General features: G+C 53.9%; 2 protein-coding genes across 2 annotated transcripts; one reads left to right on the top strand and one right to left on the bottom strand.

The window, feature by feature from the left end:
• Positions 1-823: 823 nt before the first annotated feature.
• On the top strand, positions 824-5758 carry LOC137905880 (potassium voltage-gated channel subfamily A member 7-like). Its single transcript, XM_068750155.1, has 3 exons — positions 824-1117; positions 1625-2358; positions 3994-5758. The coding sequence occupies exons 2-3, from the start codon at positions 1654-1656 to the stop codon at positions 4930-4932; spliced, it is 1644 nt and encodes a 547-aa protein (XP_068606256.1). The 5' UTR covers positions 824-1117; positions 1625-1653; the 3' UTR covers positions 4933-5758.
• A 1492-nt stretch (positions 5759-7250) lies between these two features.
• slc1a9 (solute carrier family 1 member 9) lies at positions 7251-13244 on the bottom strand. Its single transcript, XM_068750154.1, has 10 exons — positions 13085-13244; positions 12588-12740; positions 12171-12430; positions 11318-11408; positions 11042-11168; positions 9970-10203; positions 9239-9433; positions 8093-8227; positions 7577-8009; positions 7251-7427 (listed from the first exon to the last, which is right to left on the bottom strand). The coding sequence occupies exons 1-10, from the start codon at positions 13242-13244 to the stop codon at positions 7251-7253; spliced, it is 1965 nt and encodes a 654-aa protein (XP_068606255.1).
• Positions 13245-19119: the final 5875 nt, after the last annotated feature.

Consider the following 19119-nt stretch of genomic DNA (forward strand, 5'->3'; position numbering starts at 1 on the left):
CTCCTTCAAGAAGTTGAAAGAATTAGGAGAGCACAAACCTCCGCCAAGCAGCTCATTCCCCTCGAACTGGATCGGCACCGTCCACATGGTGATCTGGATCATCACCAAAAGGTTCTAGATTGTTCTTGGTGTCTTTATACACCAACCATGAAAAGTCAATGTGAATCAGAGTTTATTTTTAACTGATTCTTGAATCCATAAATTGAGTTTTAATGTTCAAATGTAATATTTTTTTCCTGACCTCATTCTGGATCAGAACCAGAAGACAACATCAGACCCCTTTATGACAAGATTGGGTTTTTTTTTGTTTTTTTAAAGCCTCCATTATAAATGAAATGTGAAAATCCCGATTGTTTTATATCCGGACGGGAATCTGGATCACTCTCGAAATTTCATGGGATCAAAGTTCGACCCATCTTCAGCAGCTTTTCCAGAATCCTGCACACACACACACACACACACAAAAAGCAAACAACAACAACAACGCAGTCAGAAACAGAACCTCCTCGTGTGAAGTTGTGTATTTTGTCGTTGCTCCAGATTAACATTAACAAGTCACAGATAGTTTCCGGTCTTTCGTTATTAATTCATTAATAAAGATGATCCCGCCTCTTCCTGCGTTCTTTATTTAAAGCGCACACACATTTTCCCCTCCTGGTTCTAAATGCGGCGGTTCAATCTCTGCCAATCAGAAACACTTCAGTGTAGATTTCGTGGTTGTGTCTTGTATAACCGCCTTCCCTTTCTTACAGCATGCTTAAATCTGAGCGGGGGGGGGGGGGGGGGGGGGGGTTTAAAAGGCCGACGGGAAGAGTTACCGGGGATTTGGAGGATCCGAGGATCAAAGATTAGGTTTCTGCCCGACAGCATTCCCAAAGTGAAGACCCCCAAACAAGTTGAACTATCTTAACTTCAGCAGATTAACGCCCCCCCCCCCCCCACCCAAAACAGACACATGAATGATGCGGACGGGGAGAGGAGGAGTCGTCTGGACATACAAACCGTCTCTGAATGAGGTCAGCGCACAAGGAAACCTGCGAGGAGCTGGACGGGTGAGAGGAGGGGAGACCGAGTCTGTGCTGGGAGCGCTGGGAGCGCTGGGAGCGGTCAGAAGCGGGTGAGAGTCTGCATGCGCCGAGCTTCTTGCATGACGTCATAGCAACGTGTGACTGAATAAGGTGGTTTGTGAGGACGATTAACACAACACAAGTCATGACAGCAAAAGAAACACGAAATGAGGTTCTCTGTGTAAAAGTACACGCAGAACATGTTTTAAATGCCGTTAGAACCATTTAGAAGTATTTAGAGACATTCAGCTTAGCACTCGGTGCTGATTTAAGTGTAATAATTTAACATCTCATTTAATTTAAAATAATCAAATAATTTATTTAATTCCTGTATTAAATTTAAAATCAATGCAGGAATTAAAAAATAACAAAATTTTATGAACCAACAAAAAAAAATGAATCAAATAAAACGAACGTTGAGTGATTTTGCCACGGCCATAAATAGTTTGTTGGTGTAAATTCAGCCCGTTCACTCCGACTCATCGAATTGCTGCTCATCTTTTTCTCTATCTTGTCGCTCTCCTTTGCAAACGTAAAAAAAATTGCGCTTCCTCCAGAAGAAAGCGAAGGAAGTCGCCGAAGGGAGATGCCTGATCACGACACGGGAGGAGGGCCGGGAGGAGAGGAAGGAGGAGGACAGACAAAAGACAAACCGAAAGCCGAGGAGGCCAGCGACGAAAATAAGCAGAGCAAAGACAAACACAACAAGCTGGAGAAGGAGATCGGCGAGAAGCAGCCCGGCAGGGGGGCCAGGAAGGCGAAGCGTGGCTGTCGCTGGAGGAGCGGTTGGGCTGTGGCCGAACGCCTCGCCATCAACGTGTCAGGGATGCGCTACGAAACGCAGCTGAGGACCCTCGGCCAGTTCCCGGACTCCCTGCTGGGCGACCCCCGGCGGCGCCTTCGCTACTTCGACCCTTTGAGGAACGAGCTCTTCCTGGACCGGAGCCGGGTCTGCTTCGATGCCATCCTGTACTTCTACCAGTCGGGCGGGCGGCTGCGGAGGCCCGCCAACGTCCCCCTGGACATGTTCCTGGAGGAGCTGCGCTTCTACGAGCTCGGGGACGAGGTCATCGACCGCTACAAGGCGGACGAAGGCTTCGCCAAGGAAGAGGAGAGACCGTTGCCCACCAACGACTTGCAGCGCCGCCTCTGGATGCTGTTCGAGTACCCCGAGTCCTCCAGCGGGGCGCGGATCATCGCCATCATCAGCGTCCTGGTCATCGTCATCTCCATCCTCATCTTCTGCCTGGAGACGCTGCCCGAGTTCAGAAATGAGAAGGAAAAGAGGGAGGTGAGGACGGGTTGCACGGTCCTTTGATGAGTGACAGGAAGGAAGTGGCCGGAAGGGAGACGATGGAGGGGACAATCCGTCCCCCAAAAAACACCTGGAAAGGAGGGGAAGGGAGGAGGACGTGTGGAGGGGGAGGAATGAAGCGGGGCCGTTAAACCGCTGGTCGGCTGGAGGTTTACGCTCAGATAGGCTTTGTTGGCCACTTAGAGACGAGCGGCTGAGCCAACAAGTGCATTAAGATGGACCGGTTAGTCCAAAAGTACTGAGAAAAGAGGGGGGGACAGAGAGGGAGGGAGGACGGAGTCGGAGGTGAAGAGTCCAGGGAGGAGGGAAGGGAAGGAGACGAGCCCGTCTCACGTTACTCCCTGCAGACTGGACGGGTTATATATAGAGGACGGACGAACCGAAGAGCACATCAACCTATAAACAAATGTTTGCACCAATAAACACCACGAGTCACCGGCGGGACGCCGAAAACAGGACGGAAGCGAGACGCGGATCAGATCGACCTTTCTGATGACACCCGGGGAAAATGAATTTAGCCTGGCGTCGGCTCGGGTGGAGGCCGGCCTCGGATGGATAGGATTCAATGTTTGTGGTTAATGTCTTGAAAAATTGGATTAGCTATTACCAAAAAAAAAACATTGATGTCATTCAGATGAAAGACACAGCAGGAAGGTCGCCAGAGGGCGGTCTCGCGGGAAAGCGCGGCTAAAGCGCGGCTAAAGGCTAAGAATAAATCTTCAGGTTAAACCCGTTGACGCATATTATTAGAAGGATGTCTTTTTTAAAACTTCCGTTGTTTGGGAAAACTAAAATGCGAGCAGTTAAGGAGCTGCTGCTAAAAATAGACTCAAACATAGAAGACACGCGGGGCGTCGGGGACAACGTGTGCCGGACGCCATCAGAGGCTCCGGAGATAACAGACGCTGATGCCAAGTCAGTTCAGACATTCACCCCCTACCTGGGAGGGAAAGCAACCGGGTCGGATGATGTGTCAAATAGCGCGGCCGTGCCGCGGTAACGGAACCCAGCGTCACCGGAACGGTGTGATTTTGTTAAATATAGAACAACGAATTCATTCACTGAGTGAAAATGGAGACGGGCGTGAAGCTAGCGGGGTATCACCGGTCCACGGAGCGGGGCGTGAAGCTAGCGGGGTATCACCGGTCCACGGAGCGGGGCGTGTAGCTAGCGGGGTATCACCGGTCCACGGAGCGGGGCGTGAAGCTAGCGGGGTATCACCGGTCCACGGAGCGGGGCGTGAAGCTAGCGGGGTATCACCGGTCCACGGAGCGGGGCGTGAAGCTAGCGGGGTATCACCGGTCCACGGAGCGGGGCAGAAGCTAGCGGGGTATCACCGGTCCACGGAGCGGGGCGTGAAGCTAGCGGGGTATCACCGGTCCACGGAGCGGGGCGTGAAGCTAGCGGGGTATCACCGGTCCACGGAGCGGGGCAGAAGCTAGCGGGGTATCACCGGTCCACGGAGCGGGGCGTGAAGCTAGCGGGGTATCACCGGTCCACGGAGCGGGGCGTGAAGCTAGCGGGGTATCACCGGTCCACGGAGCGGGGCGTGAAGCTAGCGGGGTATCACCGGTCCATGACCTCTGACCTTTTGTTCTTCTCCCCTTGCAGCAATCCACCGTCGTGCCCCACCCCACCAACCCCAATGAAAACGTCACCATCCCGTCCGGCTTCACCCCCTTCCAGGACCCCTTCTTCATCGTGGAGACGATCTGCATCTGCTGGTTCTCCTTCGAACTCATCGTGCGCTTCACCTGCGCGCCGAGCAAGGTGCACTTCTTCAAAGACGTGATGAACACCATCGACTTCTTCGCCATCATTCCTTACTTCGTCACCCTTGGCACGGAGCTGGCGAAGGACAAGGGCTCCCAGCCGTCCGTGTCCCTGGCCCTGATCCGGGTCATCAGGCTGGTGAGGGTCTTTCGGATCTTCAAGCTTTCTCGCCACTCCAAGGGGCTCCAGATCCTGGGCCAGACTCTGAAGGCCAGCCTCAGAGAGCTGGCCCTGCTGATCTTCTTCCTCTTCATTGGAGTCATTCTCTTCTCCAGTGCTGCCTATTTTGCTGAGGTGGACAGTCCCGACACGGCATTCACCAGCATCCCCGAGGCGTTCTGGTGGGCCGTGGTGTCCATGACGACCGTCGGATACGGGGACATGTACCCGGAGACGGTGGGGGGGAAGTTGGTGGGCTCTATGTGCGCCATTGCCGGCGTCCTCACCATCTCTTTGCCAGTTCCCGTCATCGTGTCCAATTTCAGCTACTTTTACCACCGCGAGATGGAGTGCGAGGACACGACCCAGTACAGCCACGTCGCCACGTCGGTCTGGGAGAAGGACGGAGAGGACGACACCGATGAGGAGGACGAAGAAGGAGGGGAAGGCGGGCCTGACTTCGGGGGAGATCACGCTCCCTTGTACGGGCAGAACACCGGGAGCATCTGCCCCCCGCTCAACGGGACTCTCCTGGCCGGTTTGTGTGCCGGACAGGAAGTCGGTGGTCAGAGAGGGATGAACTTCTACCTCAGAGAACCTCTGGTCACCCAGGTGTGAGGACAGGCGCGGCTTTAAGAGTTCCAGATGGACAGATTGAACATACGGAATGATGAAGGGGACATATTTGTACAATTATCTGTGCCTCTTTACGCTTTTTACATTTGAGTTTTATATGTATAAAAACCCACATCATAAAGTAATGCAGTACAGTAGCATGTATCAGTAGTTTCAGATAAAACTTAGTTTTATGGGTACAAAATATCTTAGTCTTCTATTTGTTGGTTAACTGGTTCCAAAGATAAGGAATGTCAATCAATCACAGAAGTTTTAATTCGGGTCATACGTGTAAAAAAAACACACAAAAAACTCAAATAGAAGATTAGAGGCTCAGATTGGCACCAAAGGCGGGGCGTGAGGATGATGTCATACCGGTGGCATCTGCTGATTACATGGCTCCGCAGTGTCACTGGAGATGTGCTGAGGAAGCTATGTCAGGAACAGCTGGCATTTCTGTGACGTCACCAGTATAGCAAATAAAAATCCGGACTGTGGCGTTCATCCTAAGGCGAGAAAATCTACACTTCCTGTTTTAGGCCTTCATAAAAAGGAATTATGAAGCACTCACATCCGGTTTATGACGAGTCTTCGGTTGCCGCGGTCATTCATTGGCTGCCTGGTCGCCAAAAACAAACCCCGGAAGCTTCTTTTTGACTGTTTGGTTGATTATTTGCTGTAAATGTTTCAGTTCCCAGAACCTTTTAGGAAACTGTTTGAAGTTTGGTGACGCAGTTTAAACGTTGCGATCAGCTGTTTTTACGACTCATTTGTATTTTTGGCTTGTTAGAAATGTGTTAAACGTTGTAAAAACATCATTTCCTTCCCAGAGTGACATTGTTGTCCATTTGTTCCAGTTATTGTGAAGCGACTCAGATTTGTCTTATACTTATACTTAAATACTTGGAAGCAATAATAATTGATTTTTTTAAAAGCAGCAGTTAAATGTTATTCTCATTCTCGTACATGAGAACAGGTTCAGACCCACCCCGGACCTCGTTGTGATGTCACATCCGGCCTCTAGATGTCGCTGCAGGCAGGACATCCGCCTCCTCCCTGTCGAGGCTTGATTTACAGCAACACAAAAAAAACAACTTCACTGTAAACAAAGGCAACATTTTCGCTCTCATTCATTCGTGTGGTTCGATCCAGCGGATTTATGTCGTTTTAATTCCTCTCTTCCGAACAAAGACGTCCCTGTTTCTCTCTCGAGTCGGGAAAGAACTACGCCGAGTCATTTATTTCAGCGCGTCGCCACAACAATGAGCCGAGTGATGGTTAAACCAAGCTGTCAGACTGCTGCATCAATACCACGTATTCTAGAACACAAGTCATTTAGATTTTCTTTTTTTTATTACATGTAGACTTTACGTGATCAATCGTTTAATCGTTTTCATACTCAGAAATGCTTTAATCACAACAAGGGAGAGGAAATAATGACAGCGTTTGCATTTTTTGGGGTGAACTGCTCCTTTACGATGCATCTCACGCCTGTGCCGTTCAGAGACTTTCACTTTGAAAGTCACTACCTTACCTTTTTTTTTTTTATCCTGACATATGCATTAAAAACTTGAATGAATTAAAGTTCTATTTCAGATTGGGAGCAGATGATGCCTCGTCTTCATCCTCGGACCCTCGCCCTTCTGACGTCTTTGTGGCCATCTGCCGACCCCCCCCCCCCCATCCCCCGTCCCTGACTCCTCTTTGAGAGGATTAACTATCGACAGACGCAAACGTTTCCATCGAGTAATATCTTCCTTCGTCTTTCGTCACCGAACGCTGACGCGTGTCCCGCTTCGGCGGCAAATCCCTCGCACGGGAGACACAAAATAAAATCCAGTTATTTTAAATAAATCTCTGGGAGTTTATTACAATATCCACTCGAGCCTGGTGAGCGGAGGCGGCGATGACATCACATTTAACTCTCCGAGTGCCATTGACGTCCAAAGACGTTTTTTTCTAACCCAAACATAGATTCGACTAATATTTAAACAGACAACAAAATGAAAACGGCGTCTTGCCTACAGCTCATCGGCTCAGACGCCAGACCACGACGAGGAAACGCGAACCATCGATGGGACAGACAACATCAGCGGGGGGGGGGGGGGGGGGGGGGGGCGCCCCGACAGGAACGCCGGACACGCTGGGAAAAGCTGCTCATCAATGGGAAACCGGTTAATTTAGCTTAGCATAAAGGCTAAGTCTGTAAAATCTCACTCAAAGTAAACGTATTGATCACTTATTGAACAGTTCTGCTGGAGCCCTGGAACATGAATCTGCATTTAAATCCGCTGTGGCGGGAAAACCGAAGGAGAAGCCAGTCAGGGCAGGTCGGACGGGGGGATGGCGTGCCTGCGATCGTAAGCGGTGTCGTCGCTCTCCTCGCCATCGCTCACTTCCCCCAGAACCCTCTCCTCGTCCTCCTCCGTGTCGCTCCCTCGCCTCAGCCTCTCCCGCTCCCGGTCTCTCTCTCTGTGGGGGCGAGGCAGCGTGGGAATCTGGGGGGGGGGCAGAGAAACGACGAGAAAGTGGAGAGGATGGATGATGGGATGCTAAATGTTGGGGGAAAACGCCGCGGCGTGGAGACACCAGAGGTGTGACCAGAGGGAGTCTGGAGCAGCGCTCCCAACGTCGGAATCCTGAATACCTGGTTCTCGTGGCCGGGCAGGGCGCAGTAGCCCGGCTCCGTCCTGCGGAGGAGGCGGGGCGAATGAGAGCGGAAGGGCCGGGGGGAATGGGAGCAGACGGAGCGCGGAGAGGGAGAACGGATGGAGTGTGGCGATGGAGAGCGGGCAGAACGGGACGGCGAGTAGGTGACGGAGTGGGACTGGGAGGGGGCGTGGCCGTGGTGGTTTTGTTTGGGCGGGCGAGGGGAGCGAGGCGGGAGCTCGGGCGGTTTGAAAGGGTCGATCAGGTCAGCGAGGACAGGAGGGGGAGGGATGAAATGGAGCCCCGCCTCCAGCGGGAGCATTTGCGTTTCAGCCGCGTCGAGTTCGGCGAGTTCCGTCCTCGACAAGTGGTCCACGATGCCGGCGCCGAACGAGTCCCCCACCACGTTAATGGAGGTACGCATTCTGTCACTGGGGAGGGACAAACAGCGCCAGTGAGTGAAAGCAAGCCCCGCCCTCAAAGGCGAGCCCAACAGCCCCCCCCACAGACTCACAGCAGCCAGTCGACGGCGATCAGCAGGCTGATGTCCTGCGTCGGGAGCCCCACGGCGGTCAGGATCAGCAGCATGGTGACCAGTCCGGCACTGGGAATGCTGGCCGCGCCCACGCTGGCCAGCGTGGCCGTCATGCTGGGGAGGGAGAGACGGCAGCACGGACCTGAGTTTCACCCCGCCTCACAACTCGGTTTCACACGTTGTACTTGAACACAACACGCAAAGCATTCCGGTTAGCCCTTCAAAGGCTAATTAGGCTAACGATTTGTGAGTCGCTGGTTTCTGTCAATCCGATAAAGGAACCAGTAAATATTGTTTCATTATAAAGACCGGAGGCCTCAGATCCCCCCCGGGGGGGGTCCCGACTCTGGGTGGGATTTGACTTTGCTTTGAAGCAGCCATTTCCGTGACCGGCCTTCATGTGGCTGTTTGTCTGCAAATCATGTTTGGTGCTGCAAGTTTAAAAACACACTCAGCAGAGGTTACGAAGTACAAAACATTTGGATCCTATAATGAGCAAAAGTAAATATCATGATTTTAATAAAGGCGGTTTGAGAGATACTCCGCCACGTCATCAACGCCTCCGTTCAGGATGGCGCGCCATTCCCACGTGTTGCTACCAACACGCCGCTCTCCACACGGGTCGGGTCGAACGCGCTTCTGAACGGGCGGATCGTTACCGAATCACGCCGTTCTCCGGATCGCTCCGTGACATCTTAATGGTCTTCAGCAAAACACGGCGGCAATTAAAGCCCCGGCCGGAGATCAAACGGAGCGCCGGGCAGATTTAAGCTCCTCATATGGATCTCATTTCAGGACGAACGGCACGCAGACGTTTCTGAAGATTACATTCAGGGAACGCAGCTGCTAACGAAAGACACGTAACCGGCGGCAACAACAAGCGGCATCGGATCCTGTTTCCAATTAGACATAAAGGTTTTAGCTGGAACCCCCAGAAAGAAGGAGAAATTAAAACCTATTTAATTATCGGTAGATTTCTAAGTCATTCCAGGCACCGCCCCCTGAAGGTACCAAGCAGGAAGCTACGGCCGAGACGCTTCCTGTGTGGGTTTCCCTCGTGGACGAATAGTTGCTGGAACCCGCCTCCGCCGCCGTGGGGACGAGCGTGGAGGCCTCCAGCCTTACCTGACGGTAACGATCTGCCCGCCGTCGAGCGTGATGTCGTTCATCTGGGCGATAAAGATGGCCGCCACCGCCTCGTACAGCGCCGTGCCGTCCATATTGATGGTGGCGCCGATGGGCAGCACGAAGCGAGTCACGCGCTTGTCGATCTTCAGGTTTTCCTCCAGGCAGCGGAAGGTGACGGGCAGCGTCCCGGCGCTGAGGGGAGAGGAGAAGAAACGAGGAGACGCAGGACAGGAAGTGGGCGGACAGGTGGCGGGAGAGGTGAGCAGGGAGCCGGCCGACAGCCTGCTCCCGCCTCCCTGCTCCCGCCTCCTGCTCCCGCCTCCCTGCTCCCGCCTCCCTGCTCCCGCCTCCCACCGGACAGCTGCTGCAGGGCTGCAATCCTGCATGTGAATTAAAGGAATTTGATTCCGGGCCCTGCTAAGCTGGGTCGCTAATATAATTAGAGAACCGCTGATGGGATTAGCCAGATTCCCTCCAGCAGCAGCACAGACTGCCGGGCGGGACGCCAGTTTGGCCCGCTGGCGACTAATCCCGCGGTTTACACGTCTACAACACGGATCGGCCGCCGCCAGCCGCGCTCACACGCGTTTGGCTAAGCCGTCCCGATTCGTCAGGTCGCTCCTGAATTTCCCTCGCCGCTCTCTCGGAGCGGACCCAAACGGATGAAAGCGAGGGAGCAGGCCGAGGCGATCCATCAGCGCAGACACACTTCCTGTGGGCCGTCCTACCTGCTGGCGGTGCCCAGCGCCGTGATCCACGCCTGGAAGATGCCGGAGTAGAAGGTGAAGGGGCTTTTTCTGGTGATGACGAAAAAGATGGCCGGCAGGATGAAGGCGCCGTGGATCACGAGGCCCACGATGACGGTCACCATGTACAGCCCCAGTTGCCTGGCAACCACCTCCAGGTCTCCGATGGCCGCTATCTTCCCCGCGATGAGGGAGGCGATGCCCACAGGAGAGTACCTGAACAGAGTCGGGAACGTTGACCTTTCAGGGGTCGCACATTCAGCAGGGCTGGAATAGAGTCTGACCCCCCCACACCAATGTATTCGGGCGGACACCTAATAGATCGCCATCCCGGGTCGGAGCGGCCATGACACATTCTTGGTTCCCGCTGGCGGATCCAGGCGGGACACAATTCGATCCGTGTTCTCCCTCGAGCTGCGGCGTCTTCTGCGGCGCCGGCCTGCCCTCGCGGGTCGGCTGACCCCGGAGCCCGCCGTTCAGGGACAGCTGTTTTTGTGGGACCGTGCCTCGTGTGCGATCTGATGGATGAGCTCGCCGTGCGATGCGTGTTTTTGTATACACTGAGCTCGCCGTTTGGCGGCTGAACGGACCCGTGACTCATCTGTTTATGCGTTGTGAGCGATGCGAGCGAGGACACGATTCCTTCGGCGTCCAGCTGTGCAGGCAGACGGCCGAGGAGACAAGCGTCCTGCTGTTTGTCTTCCAACCGCCTACCTCCCCCGGCTCCTCCCCTCGCCGTTCCTTTTCTGCGACTGACCCGGGTGGCCTGCGAAGACTCAGGGCGGGGCCCTGCTCGCCGTAGACACGCTCTCACAGGCATCCTTCCACCTCCCGCCGTCCTGCCCACCTGCATCCTGCTCCGCCGCCGTTAGCTTCCACCCCGGCTCCCCGCGGGGGCCCCCGGCAAACCACAGCCTCCAGAAAGTGCCGGGGAAGCCCTCCCATCTGGCCTTCACTAACACCCTCCGCGCTCCTCCTCCTCCTCCTCCTCACGCTCCTCCTCTCTAGCCACCGCGGAGCAGAAACGCACGGCGTGGGAAAACAAGCCACTGACCACATGATCATGGAGACCATCGTCATGATGATCTCGTTGAGGATGTTGAAGAAGCTGATCATGACCTTCCCCCGCTCGCCCATCCGGCCCATGCAGATGCCGAAGGTGATGAAGAAGCCGATCAGGCCTGGAGGGAACAACGAAACACATTTAAAGGCCATTTCTAGCATTTCTTAAATTCATTAAACCGATGAAGTGTCTGACAAAGACTCTCGTCTCCACCCAGACGTCGCTGGAAACTCCCACGTCCCCTGAAAGCAGCAGACGCCCACTCACCCAGGACGTTCATGCCCCATTTATATTCCAGTTTCTTCCTGGTGGCCAGCGGCTCCGTTCGGTTCGCTGGCGCTTTCAGCACCGTCTGAACCTGGATGGAGGACAGAACTGATCGATTGATCGATCGGGGCTCAGACGGAACCAACATAGCAAAGCTCTGACGTACTGTGAGCGAGCAAACAAAAGCTCGTCAACAACCCAAACAATAAAGATTTGTGTTTCAACAGAGAACAAGACAACCGGGGGGGGGGGGAAGGAGTCATTATGCCTTTTACGATTCAATGAATCCCCGATGAGTGCAAACAGAGGAAGCAGTAAAGATGCAGATGGAGAAAGAGAAGAAAGAGAGAGAGACTATAGTGCAGGACGGAGGCGAGGGAGTCCCTAAGATGGTGCTCTGCAGACCGATAGCGATGCTACAGATGTTAGTGAAAGAGAGTCGCGGTTATCTTCTTCCTTCTGGAACACATGGAGGACAACCCGTCTCTGCAGAGGACAACCTGTGTCTCCAGAGGACAACCTGTCTCTGCAGAGGACAACCTGTCTCTCCAGAGGACAACCTGTCTCTGCAGAGAACAACCTGTCTCTCCAGAGGGCAACCTGTCTCTGCAGAGGACAACCTGTCTCTCCAGAGGGCAACCTGTCTCTCCAGAGGACAACCCGTCTCTCCAGAGGACCACTCAGAGCTCTGCAGTTCTTTCATCCGGGCTCACGGAGACCTCGTCCAGACTTGGCCTCGGCTCCCTCGTCTGACGGTGACGGACCTTTTGAAGTGACCGCCACGAAAGCTGCCCGGCAGACTTCGGTCAGTGTGGCGCCGAAAGGCAAAGTAACGTAACGGCCTACGGCCTACCTGTTGGAAGCTGGCCTGCACCAGGTTCTCAGGGAAGAGGTTCCGGATCAGGTCCAGGAAGGCGTCCAGACTGCTGACCTCCTGGTTCTTGGTGGGTGCTGTGCTCGACGTGGTTTGGCCCCTCAGCTTGGGGTTCCCCGGGTGAATGCCCAACACCAGGATGACCCCGAGGATGGCGGCGATTACGGTGGTGGATATGTAGTACACCATGGCCCTGCTGCCCATCCTGCCGCTGGAGCGGGCGTCCAGCCCGGCCAGCCCTGACCGTTAGCAATGTGCAGAGTAGCATGTTTATATTTAGCATGCTAAGCGTGATAGCTCATTCAGTCAGTCCCAGATTGTTGGTGTTAGCTAAACAGCACGTTTAGCATGGACACACTGGCCACGGATCATTGAATTCAAGGGGCAGCGTCTCACCTGTGATGAGGCTGGAGATGATCAGAGGCAGGATGAGCATCTTCAGCATCCTCATGAGGATTTCACCCGGGAAGGAGATCAGAGTCAGGACGGCGTAGTCCTTCACCTTCATGTAGCGTAGCAGCATCCCGAGCAGCGCCCCCATGACGACGCCTGAGGGCAGGAGACAGGAATCGCTTTCTGAGTGACATCACACTGCCACCTGCTGAGACGTAAACCGGATTAGATCCAGGTGACACTTCCTGACTTTGTGGGGGCCGTGTTTTTTTTGCAGAGACATGGTGTTTAAAGACGGGACTAAAGACAACAAAGCCCAGCTTGTCTCCTGGGGAAACGATCACGGAGACCGTACATACAGGATTGTGCACGTTTATAGCGGCTGCAGCACAAACAGGAATAAAATGCAGCTAAAATGAGACTTCCAGGGCGTAGAACTCCAGCTTCCAGCAGATGGACACCTGTAGAACAGGAAAGGGACACATGTAGTCCGTGCATACCCATAACAGTGAGTCCCAGCAGCAGGTTGTGGGTGTTGCGGCTGCAGTGGCCGGCATCTTTATACACAACTTCTGTGATGTCATCGGCCTGGTTCTGGTTCTCCTCTTTCTCCTTAGCTTTGTTTGTGTCCGATTGGTTGGCCGTCGACTGGTTTGTCATCCTGCCTTTGGAGACAGATGAAGAGGCGTTTAATTCCAAATACAAGCTAAAGCATTGGTCGTCGGTTAATGATGCACCTTTAGCTCTCAAACTGATTGGTCAAACGTGAAGGCAGGGGGGGGGGGGGGTTGTTAGGATTTTCTCCCGGGGCTGGCGAGGACTCGTCGTGTCGCCGTTCTGGGATGTTCGCTTCATTGTTTGAAGAAGGCGACAGACGATAGATATGTCATTACGGTATTTGGGTTTGGTTCTTAAGGGACGTAAAGAAGCACGGCTGCAGGAAATCCAAACACGGTGGCTAAACAGGAAATGAAGGAAGACCCGACGAGCTGTAATCTGTAATCATCCTCGAAATGGAAATCTAAATACGATTTAAGATGGAGTCGCAGATAAAGGAAGAGATACGGCTAATTAGTTAGGGTTGTGTCGAACAAAGATTTTTATTCCTGAAGCCAGGAAAGGGTAGGATGTGACAATTTAATGCTTTAAATAAAGCTAGTAGCAGTTAGCGGCTAACTCAAAGAGACAAAAAAGAAAAGAAAAGGTCCTCTCATTGCAGGGAGAGAAATAATTCTTCACCTTGAAGTAGCTGTAGATAAAGTTAGCATGAAGTGTGCAACACGCGGTAAGATATATTATTCAAGTTAGATTGACCGACAAGGATACGATTATAAAGATGTCTGGCACGAATCAGTCGTGCTTCATCTCTCCAAATAAACACCCGTCAGTTGCTAATAACCACCGTTCCAAAATCTACTCTGGCCCCCGTGCATCATCGCAGGAATGTCCAAGCAATCAGATTTCCCGCCATCATAGGAAGCATCACAGAGTAAGAATGCGACCAGCATCCAACAACGCCCGACATCCCCGCCCGCCAGAGAGACCCTCCGAGTCCCCAACGCCGCCATCTCTAAACATTAATCTCACATAAACACATCTGGAGAGCAGCGGCGCCGCGCCAAATAATCGTCAGAGGCACGACTCTCAAGTTTACAAACAGTCGGACTCAGCCGGACGATCGCCAAATCAGACATGATTACAATCCATCAGCTGAGCGGATGGCATCGTCTGACGGGACACAGTCACACCGGTTCACCACGGCACAGGGGACGGGGGGGAGCGGGACGGCGTTACCTCCTCGGTCTGCTATCACGCGTTCACCTGCTCCCCTCTCACCTCCGGCCGGTCATTCCGCTTCGGTCTCCGCAAACCGTCGAGATTCCAGTCAGAGCCGGACCGCCGGCGGGATCCCAAACTGAATATTTATTCAGGAAGGAGAATGTCCCGCTACGTTTCACTTGCAAAGATATAATCCTCAGCGAACGGAGTGGCGGGGAGATGAGGGGGAGGGTCTTCCACCGTTTCGGTCTTCACAAATCCTCTTTCCAATCCTCATGTCATTCTTTGCATCAGCGTCATTCGGTACCGTCCTGCAGAGAGACCAGAGGAATCATCCCCCCCCCCCCCCCCAGATTAACAAAACAATGTCTGCCTTGTCATCAGCAGGTGGAAGCCGTGGAAGGGAAGGGTGCAAAGAGTAAATAATACGCCCGTGCAAGTCAAACGTCTAAATGTGCTTGTGTAGAAATACGGACTGTCGTCCTGTGCGGCAGCAAAAATGAGGAAATGAAACGTTGGGTTCCTGAGCAGGTCAAAAGGAGGCCCTGGAATGATGAAGTGATAACGCGCCTCCTGCCAGGAGGGTGGAGGGAGGTGCTGTAACCTGAAGCTGCCGTGCAAATCTGTCTTCCCTTCCCTTCCAGATTATATTCCTGCTCCAGGAAAGAGCTGCCTCGGGATGAGAACCTCACTGGGTCAAAGGTGACCCAAAGTCAAAGGCCCTGAATGCATCGGAGGAACGGCTGCCTGAGAGATGCCTGTTACATCACATTACAGTTTAGCATCCCTGCTACAACCCAACCATCAAAGCCAGCGGGCTCAGACGGTTTGGCGGTCGCCTTAGAGAGACACAGGTAGGTAGGCTTTGGACCAGGAGGCACCCCCCTCTGAAGGGAACCCTATAGTCTGTGAGACGGCATTAGCACGAAGCTGCGCACACGCACCCTAAACCCCGCCCCTTTATTTAGAACCGAACAGAACCGTTCTGGCCCGGGACGCAGCTTCTCTCCAAATCATGGAAAACTGTCCTCCGGGTTCGGTGCAAATAAAACAATCAATGTAAGTGATTTCATCCGGAGCTAATCATTCACACACCAGACGTGTGTGTGCGTGCTGTGTGTGTGTGTGCGTGCGTGTGTGTGTGTAGGTGTGTGTGTGTGTATAGCGATGTGTGGTGTGTGTGTGTGTGGGTGTGTTTCAGAGGATTATTACAGTGGTTGATTGTTTGGTGTGAGCTTTGCAAAGATATAATCCCCAACTCTCATCCTCCCTTCGTTCAGCGGCGGGAGATGAGGACGCACACACACACACGCACACACACGCACACGCACACACACACACACACACACACACACACACGCACACACACGCGGCTCTGCAGAGACACACCTTTTGTTTAACTAATTATGAACCTGGTGAGAAACAGCTGTAGCTATGTGCGTGTGTGTGTGTGTGTGTGTGTGTGTGTGTGTGTGTGTGTGCGTGTGTGTGTGTGTGCGTGTGTGTGTGTGTGTGTGTGTGTGTGTGTGTGTGTGTGCGTGTGTGTGTGTATATGTGTGTGTGTGTGTGTGTGTGTGTGTGTGCAGTGTGAGTAACAGGAGACACTGTGGCTGGAGTGATTAATCTGCATCTGCGTTGTGTGTGTCCATACCCCCCCCCCATGGTAATCTGAGTGCATTAATCTGCCGTTTGAACTCCTTAAGCGCAGACTGGCGATCACATCTGCTCTCCTCGCCCTCGTAAAGCTCTGCTATTTATAAACTTTCTCCTTCTCCTCCTTGGGCCGCCAGCCTCTCTGATGCTCTGCAGCCTGAATGCTAACGCTACGCTGATGCTTCTGTGACCTTCCAGCAGCTCCAGCAGCATCACCCCCCCCCCCCCCCCCCCACACACACACACACACACATCCAGGTGAACAAGTCAAAGACGCCCCTTCCCACGCAAGTCACACTGACCCCTGTCAAACGCCAACAGAGGGCCACACCTCCAACCGTGAGTGAATGCGAGGCCGCCAAGGAGGAGAAAATGACAAGGAGGTGTCTGCTCTTACCTGCTGCGTGTCGCTGACTGGCAACGGCCAGGGAGACGGAGGGGGGGGGGGGTTGGAGTCTTTGCGTCATCTGAGGAAATGTGCAGATTAATACAACAGCTTGGAGCTCTCACCCCCACCCCCCCCCATCGCAGGTCTTCTGCTGCTGCTGTTACCCTCCCTTCCACCGGAGGGCGCTATGACTCTGCACAGAGGAGAAATCCTTCCAGCAGGAGTATCAGTGTCAGTCAGGGAGGCCTCGGCGAGCATGGGGGGGCCCGATGGGTGGGTCTGACATTTTCCACGAAGCTCCAGACTTTATTAGATGTAAACTGATAAATAAGTTTAAAGGTTGTCGTGCCAGAGGCGCCGGGCTGCAGCAGGCGTAACGTCAGCCTGTGATTGATCTTTATGGGGGTGGGGGGGGGGGGGCATGATGGATTTATGGCCATAGCTTTGCTGCAGAATAGCAACAGCATGCAGATATCAGACAGACTGGCTCTGCTGAGGCCTTTAACCCCCCCCCCCCCCAGCGTTGCTTCACTCACTCATTCCTCGACTGCTTGTCGGTTTTGTTCCTTTATCATTCATTTCTCAGATTATCTTGGATCCATTATTCCGGCCCGTTTTCATCCTGCGGGGGGGGGGGGGGGGGGGTCCTATAAAACCCCATTCCAGGCATTTGGATCACCACCTCCAGGCTTTCCTTTTTCCTGCCTCTCCCCGATCCGAGTTTGAACTTTGCCTCTTGTGTGTTTGTGCAACCTGTCGTCCTCCAGATCGCCATGGTGACCATGGTGATCTCCTGGGCGACGCGTGGAAGATGCTCTACGCTCAGGGTCTACGGATGGAGGGGGCCGTTTCCCTTCCTCAGGCGAGTGAGGAAGATGGGAGTTAAACTGTCAGAGCCTAAAACATGCGCGTTTTAACGTGACAGACCATCATAGATATCTAAATCCTGCTAAATCGCATGAACTGAAACCTCGATACGCACGCACACACACACACACACACACACACACACAGTCCCACAGCAGTGACAGATGGAGAGGAGCAGGATGGGAGCAGGAGTCGGTACAACGGGGCCAGGGCCTCCTTTGTGCAGGAGGTGCTCTGTAAGTCTATCCTCTACTAATTGCCAGAGCGGTTCAAACACAAAGTCTGCTTCTGAAATCCAACCCTGAGGGGGCGCCGTACGGCGGGTGAAGTTTACAGCGTGGAACATTTCTCCTTTGGCAAGGAAAGGGCCAAAGGTCAGAAAGTAAAGCCCCCGACCCTCGGCGCTCGGCGCTCGGCGGGAGGTGCGCGTCACGACGGCGAGAAGAAGACGTAACTGTAAATAGATTGTTCGCCTAATCCGGGGCGTCCAGCCTGCAATCAATCTGCAGCGGGTGAATGAAAGTGTAAGGAGACACGGAGGAGGACAGATAGGGAGGCGAGGGGGGGGGGGGGGGCGCTGTAAGAGGAGAGGGCTGTGATGTAAAGAAGACGGTCGGAGCGTCTGCGTGTGGCGGCGCTACGAACGGCAACCTGGAAGAGCAAGGACCGGCTCGTAGCGTGGAATCTGGGCGGCAGACCCCCGGGTAGCTCCGGGTTCTGCCGGTACCGCCGGGTAGCTCCGGGTACTGCCAGGTACCGCTGGGTTAGCGCCATGTAGCGGCGGGTAGCACCTGCCGGGTAGCTCCGGGTACCGCTGGGTTAGCGCCATGTAGCGGCGGGTAGCACCTGCCGGGTACCGCTGGGTAGCTCCGGGTAGCTCCGGGTAGCGCAGCGCCGTCTGCGGCTCCTCCCGTTCAAAGCTGTTTCCCATTAAGCGTTAAACGGCGTCACCAAAGCGAGTCCTCCGCTCCCTGACGAGGACGCCGCGCTCACATTCCCGCTCCCTCCCAATCCCTTTTCCCGAAGGTGAACATTCCGTGTGCTCATTTCAGTTCCGCGCAGGAAAGACTTGTAGGCGCATGTGTTGTTTGTTTGTCAGGGCGGGCGTGTGCGTGTGCGTGTGCGTGTGCGTGTGCGTGTGCGTGTGCGTGTGTCTGTGCGTGCTGTCTGCGGCTTCACGTGTGGTCTGTCACTCATCCGGTTTGACCTTTAGAACGTTGTGAAATTTAATTTCAAGCTTGAGTTCCTTTTTTCCGGCACAATTCCACACCTGTGCCAAATCCAGGGAAGGTGGACGGCGGCTAATGGACTGAGGCAGCGCGATGATCAGACTCTGAATGAAGGGACTTCAACTTTGACCTTTTACCCCTGCAGCAGTATCGTCGGTCCACTGAGACGTTTCCAGGAGGCTTCGTCTAATTGGCCGAGATTGCGGAGGGAGCAGCGTTACGCCTGAGATTGAAAACACATGCTAGCATAACTCAGCGTTTCTGTGCGGCGGCTCCAGTGGGGGGGGGGGGGGGGGGGGGGGGTTGAGTTTAGATGCAACAAAGAAGAACAAAGTTGAGGAGGTGAGGTCAACGATGACATGTCGGAACCCGAGGGGAGGTCAGGGACTTGTCGTCGACTCGTTGGACAGACCGTTAGCCGCGCCCCGACGGCTCAGTGCAGCCATTTACAAAAATTGGCCATAATAGCGAACGTCCAATTACGTCAAGATATGAGAAGGACGTCCGTGCAGGACGGCGCCGGGTGTGGGACAGATTCCATCCGAGGACTCCGAGGTAGTAAAAGTGACATCTGGAAACTTCAAAACGTCCGTTTGTTGTTTTAAATAGGAATCTGTGA

This window comes from Brachionichthys hirsutus, chromosome 16 (assembly GCF_040956055.1).
Source record: "Brachionichthys hirsutus isolate HB-005 chromosome 16, CSIRO-AGI_Bhir_v1, whole genome shotgun sequence".
NCBI lineage: Eukaryota > Metazoa > Chordata > Actinopteri > Lophiiformes > Brachionichthyidae > Brachionichthys > Brachionichthys hirsutus.